Here is a 7,525-nt window from a genome sequence, read left to right as displayed (position 1 = left end):
AGTTCAGATGAACTCGTCATGCGGAAGCATTCCACCCAAGTAAGACTTATGTCTGCATTTTGGATTTCTTAAAATTTCACTTGTTTTGCATGAATATTTATTGGTATTTTCACTTTTTCTTGGTTTGATTTTCAGGTTGAGCTAGACATGCCCATTTTGAGGCCTACCCCAAATGTTGCAAATATGCCTCAGCCTGCCCGCCCAAATGTTACAAATATGCTCAATTTGAAGCCTGCCCCAAATGTTGCAAATCCAAATCCCTCTAAACGAACAGAGCTGTTAGAATCAAATTTTATAGACCCTACTGAGCCAAATAAAAGTTTGAAGGTTGAAGATGCTTCTTTTGGTTCCATAAGGGTTTCATCAAACGATAAAATTGAGGCCAATGGAGGTACAGATCTTAACAACCTTTTGAGTTTTAACTGCTCAATTTTGTGGTGCAAAAATCTAATTCACTGTTGCAGTTGTTATCTCTTCGATCTCCATGGGGTTTTATCAATAATCAGGGTTTTCATTAGACCATCACAACATACATCCTCAAATCTACTTGAAGCACACGCATCTAAAATGTTGCGTCGTTGAATTACATGTATACCCCACCACAGTACCACACTGATCATTCTCATATCATTTAAAGGTCATATAGATAACTATGGTCTACGGTTTCTTTTCTTAAGCAGAATGCCTTGAAAGAAAAAGATTTCAGAAAGAATATAGTTTCCTTTTCTGAAGCAGATGTTTACATTTTCTAACACTTGATATCCGAGAAAGTTGCAAAAAAAAAAAAGAGGTGCTTTTACCTAATTGAAGCTTATAAAATCTATTGAGAAGCCAGGTTGCATCTCTAGTAAGTAGTGATTGTATCCCCAATACTGATATCTGTTGATCTGTTTTGCTCAGAGTTGCTTCTTGGACTGTGTTGGAATGTGGGGAATAAGAATGAAGTGGTTACCCCAATTAAGAATCTAGTAGGCACCCAAAAAAAGAAACCAGCAAAATCACATCTGCTTGTGATTTGCACTAAACAAAAATGGGAGCCTCCTGTTTTTGAGTGCTGCAAGGAGGAAGGGCCAAGCCACAGGAGAATGTAAGCTCAAAATAAATTCTACAGCAGCTGCCAATCATGAAACATAGACTTCTAGATAGGATTTTTTTATAAAATTTATACTTCTTATTTTGCTGCTTTGCTATATGAGAATGGTATAATTGGCGTAACCATTTTTATGTATTGTGAAGTTAGTACCTAATCAATCCCTATATCTAAACAGGTTCACCTTCAAGGTTAATGTTAAAGTGAATGATCCCAATACAGATCTCGAATGCTTTAGTTCTCCTCATCCGAAAAAGAAAGCTGCAGCCGAGCAAGCATCTGAAGGGGCACTGTGGTACTTAAAGCATCTTGGTTATCAGTGAAAGTGTGGCTGAAATTGATTTTTGGCTCCACAGTTTAAAAATAATAAGTTTGCATGAAGCAGACTAATTTTTAATTTGATCTAGTTTCAACACAGAGCTCTCTAGTCTTAGAACTACTTGTTGCGCAACCAGTTCGACATAGTAGAAAATTCCCATCCTGATTATAACTTCAAGTCTGCTGCTGCTGAGTGTTACATTAATGATTATTGCGAGTTTTACTTGCTCTTAAGCTCATGATGTTCTCTATCATTTGCTACATTATATCCTACATCATCACTTAACAGCCCGGAAATTTTAATTTACATCAGGTTTCCTAATACCACATGTACACTAAAAAGGGGTACTTTCAAAAACACAGTACATATTGAACACGTACAAGCAAAGTCGCAAACACTATTTCATAAACAGTTCAAGTAGAACCACAACACTTCCTTATGAATATGTTGCCCTCTGAAACTTTGGCATCAATCTCTTGTTGATGAGTCATCCGGGAGAGAACCATGAAAAAATAATGCTAGGAGGCAATGCAATTGTCTGTGTATCTGAGAACACTGACAATTCAGAGTGAATGAATTAATTCTATAGGAAACCAGAATTCTGTGGTGAAATGAAATAATAAGGCACCTGAAATATATGAAAATATTAAAGAGCTGAATGGCTTCAACTGCATATAAAGGTATTAAGAAATTGGTTATTATCTTCTTATACCAGATTCTTCGATCTCTTACTGTGTAGGAAAAAAAAAAGAAACAAAATAAAAGCTTCTCAAGTTGGTAACTGGAAGGAAAAGTTACAACTTACACCTATAGGTCTATTATTCCATAAGGCTTCTCATATGCTCACTTCACTGTATACACTGTGTTACAACAAGTGATCTTGAGTAAATATGTAAAATGATTTTTAATTAGCATTAGTCTTTAATTGTTATGTAGGACTAAGTTATGGAAACTGTCGAAAACATATGAAAACGTATAATAAGGGATTATAAATGCTAGAGGTGAACTTGGCTAAGAAAGCATTTGGTTGGAGAATTGTGCCATAGCTAGAATCAGTAGCTTTGGCTGTGAGGTGTAATTGCACCACTTCTTCAACATTACAGTAGATTTTTATTTTTACTGAAGTAAATTTGCAAGGGTAACGCCAAACAATTGAATATAAGAGAAGTTTGAGTTGAACAGGCACAATGTAATATTTTTTTCTTCTTATTTTTAAAAGAGGATCAAAGGATTTCACTCCTACCCCCATGGTGACTCGAACCCATGACTTCGTCATTAGGCTACTGAGCTAACAGGCACAAGATAATATGACGGAAGCGAAAATAGGGAATTTATCATTAAAAAAAATACAATAATAGTTCATACAGCAGAATAGGATTTCTATGTCCAACCTTGGATTGTCTATGACAATTCACCCGTTGGATTATTTAACCCTTACATGCCCCTACAAATCAAACAAAGAACATTTTTCTAAGAAAAAAATGAAGAAAAAGTGATGAACAACTATATTCTCATGCCATGTGCTAGGTTTATCCCTCTTCAGCTTCACCTTGCCAAAACTTCCTGTCACTCAGACAGTGTAGTGTTGCTGAATGGTGTCGATATCAAGTCCTTTGAGTTTGACAACCGATTCCACGTGCCCCTTAAGTGTATGAAGCTCCCTCAACCTGGAAAATCCAAACAAGCAGAGCAAAGATTAGGATCCATTGACTACACTACAGGTTTCTATTAAGGGAACACTAGCTTCCAGTTCCAATTACCTAGCAACTTCAGCTCGCCTCTTGGCCTGTTCGGCGATCTCAGACAGCTCTCGGTAGTTGTTCTTGTCATTGAAGAGTTCAGATGTTTCAGGAGGCTGCAGCCCATGCAGGGTTCGTTGAGCTGTTGCCCATTGTGCCTCCCTCTCTCCCTTTCCATAATCCTTCTTTGTTGTGAAGGCAGTCTGCATAAGAAAGAAGCAATCAAACCCCGAAAAAAATTTCTATGGGAGATGAAAGGCAACATATTTTAAGCAGGAGGTTTTGATCCAATACCTTATTCTCAAGTACAGTATCCCAGGCCTTGCCACTCAATGCATATCGAATCATGAACTTGAGAATATCCAATGGTATGTAGGTGATGATGCTGTAGAGCCAGATAACACCTGCCCATCCCCATCCCATACCTTTGATTCTTGCAAAGCCCCAATTTGCATAAACAGCGAGAATTGTAGCAAGCTTAATAGATAAACATGAAAACAAAATTAGCTTATGGTTCTTTGCAAAATATACAATGCAAAGTTGCAAACAAACATTATCATATCTTTTGTCTTGCAACTCACCAGCTGTGCTATGCAAAAGGCAATCATGAGCATGGCACCGGGCCGTTCTACAAAAGACCAGCTTCGGGATCGAGTGACAAAGATAAGTGCCTGACTGATAATACTAACTTGAAGGTAGACAGCTGCCGTAAGCTCCTTATCGCTGCCTCTGATAGATCTTACACCAAACTTGTCCTGCATATATTCAATAAAAGTATATTGTTTAGAATAAGGTTCAAGGACTGCTACAGCATCCGGAACAGTTACTAAGGAAAGTATTTCTAGCTAAATGTTTGGATTATAAGAATTTTCTTACTGAGAAAAAGTCAGAATCATTAGCAGCCCAGAAGAAAACAACAGTCATGACAGCCATGTAGGTGCCAAGGACGACACCAGTGGCAAAGATCTCCTTTAGCTTCCATGAGTCTGGAAGAGGAGATGGCTTCACCCTATCCTTTGAAATAGTCATGATTGTTCCATCATTAAGTATGGCAATAATGAGAACCATGAAAGGTGAGAAGTCAAACTTCCAGATAAGAGCAAGGAGCAAAAATCCTAGGACGACACGAATTGTGATGGAAACAGCATAGATGGTGTAGTTCTTCATCCTCTGGAAAATGGCTCTGCTTGTCAGCACAGCACTGATAATCACAGACAATCCTGGTTCGGTTAGGACAATGTCAGAGGCGCTCCGAGCAGCGTCCGTTGCATCATCGACTGCAATACCAATGTCTGCCTTCTTTAGCGCTGGGGCATCATTCACACCATCTCCAGTCATCCCACAAATATGCTTCCTGTCTTGCAGCCGCTTCACAATTTCATATTTGTGCTCTGCATGGTTCCCCGTTAATTAGTTTCTATTATAACGCATATTCAGAAATTTCCATTCAGATTTGGTCAGAGTTACCTGGGAAGACACCAGCAAAGCCATCAGCCTTTTCAATAAGCTCATCAATAGGGAGGGAAGCAACAGACTCGTCCTTGTGTTCACCAAGGAGGGAAGAAGAAGGATACATGTTGGTTCCCATGCCGAGTCTGCGGCCAGTTTCCTTACCAATGGCAAGTTGGTCACCAGTGATCATCTTAACATTGACACCAAGATGAAGGGCACGTCGAATGGTCTCTGCACTGTCATGCCTGGGAGGATCAAAGAGAGGCAAGAGGCCTACAAACTGCCATGGTGTTCCAGCACTCTCTTTGTTTTTTTCTGGCACAGTCTGGATGCAAACAATTGAAGAACAGAGCGACTTCAGTCGCATGAAAGAAATTAAATTTATATGCTCGAGAACAAGGGAAAGTAAATAAAAACACCTGTCTAGCAACAGCAAGGGAACGGAGACCGCGATCTGCAAACTTGTCAATAATTGCATGTGCTTTCTTCCTTGCATCGTCTTTTAGCTCGCAGAGGTCAATGATCTGAGAAAAGATTACATACCATGCCATAAGATAAGATTAGAAGGTAAATAAATTAAAGAAATGAGCATCAGTAATAGTTGCAGGGTGACTTATGACCTGCTCCGGTGCACCTTTGCTAACTCGGTGCCAATTGCCATCAGGATCAATGTATGTTATGGCTGTACGCTTTTCAACTGGATTAAAGGGCAAAAAGTGGACCTCAGTTATACCTTCCCTGGCCTGCAGTCACAAACAAAGTACAATAACACAGTTAAATTTGGCTTCCTGATCCCGAAAGGACTGCATAGGTTACATAGAAGGCAAGATACCTCCTTGGGGTCACCCAACATTCCAACAATACATGTATCAATAGCATCCTGATTCTCAACCCTCGAAGCCCTGGCGCCGAGCAAAATGAGACCATCCTTGTCAACATCCTTTACAAACACCTATAAATCAAAAGAGCTGTCATTAATTTCATTCCCATAGACAATGAAAACAATATGTCCAAAGAATCGTTTCGTTTCTTCTACCTCGACCATGGTCTTGTCTACTGTAAGCTTGTTGAGAGTCAGGGTCCCAGTCTTATCACTGCATAGGACATCCATGCCAGCCATCTCCTCAATGGCTGTCATCCTCTTTGTGATAGCGCCTTGTGTGGACAGGCGATGAGAACCAATAGCCATGGTAACTGACAACACTGTTGGCATAGCAATCGGAATCCCTCCAATGAGAAGCACCAAGAGATTGTCAATCCCATCCCTGTACTTCCTACGCTGTATTGGATACATAACCACTATTTCTATTACCATTCCTATGGCAATAGAGCATATGCAGAAGTTTCCAATAGCTGTCAAAACCTGATCACCGCAGCCAGATTCACATTAGAAACAAAAACATAGAGATGCAACATGTATAATGAAAAATTACTGAATGCTCACACTTTATACCTTTTGGAAGTGGCCTACATTGTTGGTGCTGTCAACTAGGTGAGCAGCCTTACCAAAGAAGGTGTGAACCCCTGTGGCAATGACTACTGCCTCAATTTCTCCTTGCTTGACAGTGGAACCCGAGAACACTTCATCCCCGGGGAACCTTGTCACAGGCAAAGACTCACCGGTGAGGGCAGACTGATCTATCTTGAGGGGATCTCCCTCCAAGAGACGCGCATCAGCTGGGACAATGTCTCCCAACTTGATGCTGACTACATCTCCCGGTACCAAGATTGCAGCCTCTAGCTCAGACCATTTTCCATCTCTTAGAACCTACAACATTACATACAAACAAGCATTAAGCAACCTCGTTTCATTTTAATATATAATGTGGTAAACATGCTTTTATTACTAATTATCACCTTGGTTTTTGGGGCAAGACCAGCCATAAGAGCTTCTGCAGCATTGCCTGCATTGTTTTCTTCGATAAAGCTGATGGTGGAGTTGATAAATAACAGTGCAGTAATTCCCACAAAGTCTTGCCAGTCCGGTGGCCTTCCCTGCATTTGTTCAATTCATTAAAATCCTCGTAAGACTATCCGTGAGAGAGAGAGATAGAATTGTAGTTTCGTTACCCCTCCATTTGCTAAGGCAATGGCCATGATAGCTGCAATTTCCATAACCCATGACAGGGGATTCCACATAAAACCCAAGAACTTCAGAAACTTGTTTTCCTGTTCCCAAGATTATTTATCAACACATCAGTTTTTTTTTTTTTTTTTTTTTTAAATAAAGACAATCTTTATTAAATAATACTGAGAAGTACATGGAGCGATGCCGAAATGCATCAAAAATATAGCGTTAACAAAATGAGATGCATAGATAGAATTAATATTAGGAAGAAAATTTCTGGAAAGTTAGTACCTTTTTTTCCTCGAGCTTGTTTGGGCCAAAGACTTGAATCCTCTTCTGCCCTTCATCACTTGACAACCCCTCTTTTGTGCATTGCAACTGCTCAAACACTTCCTGAACTGGAATTCGCTCCTGCGATCACACACAGCAACACATTGTTAATACATATAAGCGGTTCGGATCATTGAATTGCATTGAGAATTTGTCCCGGTATTTTATATATAATACAAACAAAAGCTTACAAGGTCAACATTCTCCTTCTTGATTTCTTCCAAGCTAATCCCTTTGCCTTCTGCCATTGAATCTCTCTTTTTCTTTTTTCACCAAAGCACACCAAACACAGAACACAGGTTGTTCTAAACAATCACACACTCAATACTTAAATTACACGCCTATATATAAATTGGCACAACTCACAGACTTTTATAGTAAGTGAGCGCTAGTATACAAGAATATAACCCCCAAGGAGAACCTCTTATTCCAATAAATTGTTCTTGAAAAGCTTCTTTATTCCTCTTGAGAACCAATAATCACAGTGTGCATACAAGAATAATATCGTTGGCACTGAGAGACTAAAA

The 7,525-nt window shown here is 39.5% G+C and overlaps 1 protein-coding gene across 1 annotated transcript; it reads right to left on the bottom strand.

Moving 5' to 3' along the window:
- Positions 1–2,722: 2,722 nt before the first annotated feature.
- LOC133725027 (ATPase 9, plasma membrane-type) lies at positions 2,723–7,525 on the bottom strand. The gene is made up of 15 exons (XM_062152045.1): positions 7,190–7,525; positions 6,960–7,079; positions 6,671–6,769; positions 6,458–6,595; positions 6,054–6,368; positions 5,637–5,963; positions 5,433–5,552; positions 5,221–5,343; positions 5,020–5,124; positions 4,616–4,925; positions 4,025–4,539; positions 3,730–3,903; positions 3,443–3,625; positions 3,170–3,351; positions 2,723–3,076 (listed from the first exon to the last, which is right to left on the bottom strand). The coding sequence occupies exons 1-15, from the start codon at positions 7,244–7,246 to the stop codon at positions 2,980–2,982; spliced, it is 2,865 nt and encodes a 954-aa protein (XP_062008029.1). The 5' UTR covers positions 7,247–7,525; the 3' UTR covers positions 2,723–2,979.

The sequence above is a fragment of the Rosa rugosa genome, chromosome 1 (assembly GCF_958449725.1).
Source record: "Rosa rugosa chromosome 1, drRosRugo1.1, whole genome shotgun sequence".
In the NCBI taxonomy this organism is placed as follows: domain Eukaryota; kingdom Viridiplantae; phylum Streptophyta; class Magnoliopsida; order Rosales; family Rosaceae; genus Rosa; species Rosa rugosa.
Note: the sequence above shows the minus strand (reverse complement) of the source record. Positions and strands in the feature narration are given on the sequence as shown.

What these genes read in the sequence shown, in the direction of transcription:
- LOC133725027 (XM_062152045.1), bottom strand. Translation starts at nt 7,246, where the DNA reads ATGGCAGAAGGCAAAGGGATTAGCTTGGAAGAAATCAAGAAGGAGAAT. An exon ending in GTCTTGCCCCAAAAACCAAG is followed by an intron (nt 6,369 to 6,457) that starts GTGATAATTAGT and finishes GTAATGTTGTAG; the next exon opens with GTTCTAAGAGATGGAAAATG. An exon ending in CCCTTGCTGTTGCTAGACAG is followed by an intron (nt 4,926 to 5,019) that starts GTGTTTTTATTT and finishes GTTTGCATCCAG; the next exon opens with ACTGTGCCAGAAAAAAACAA.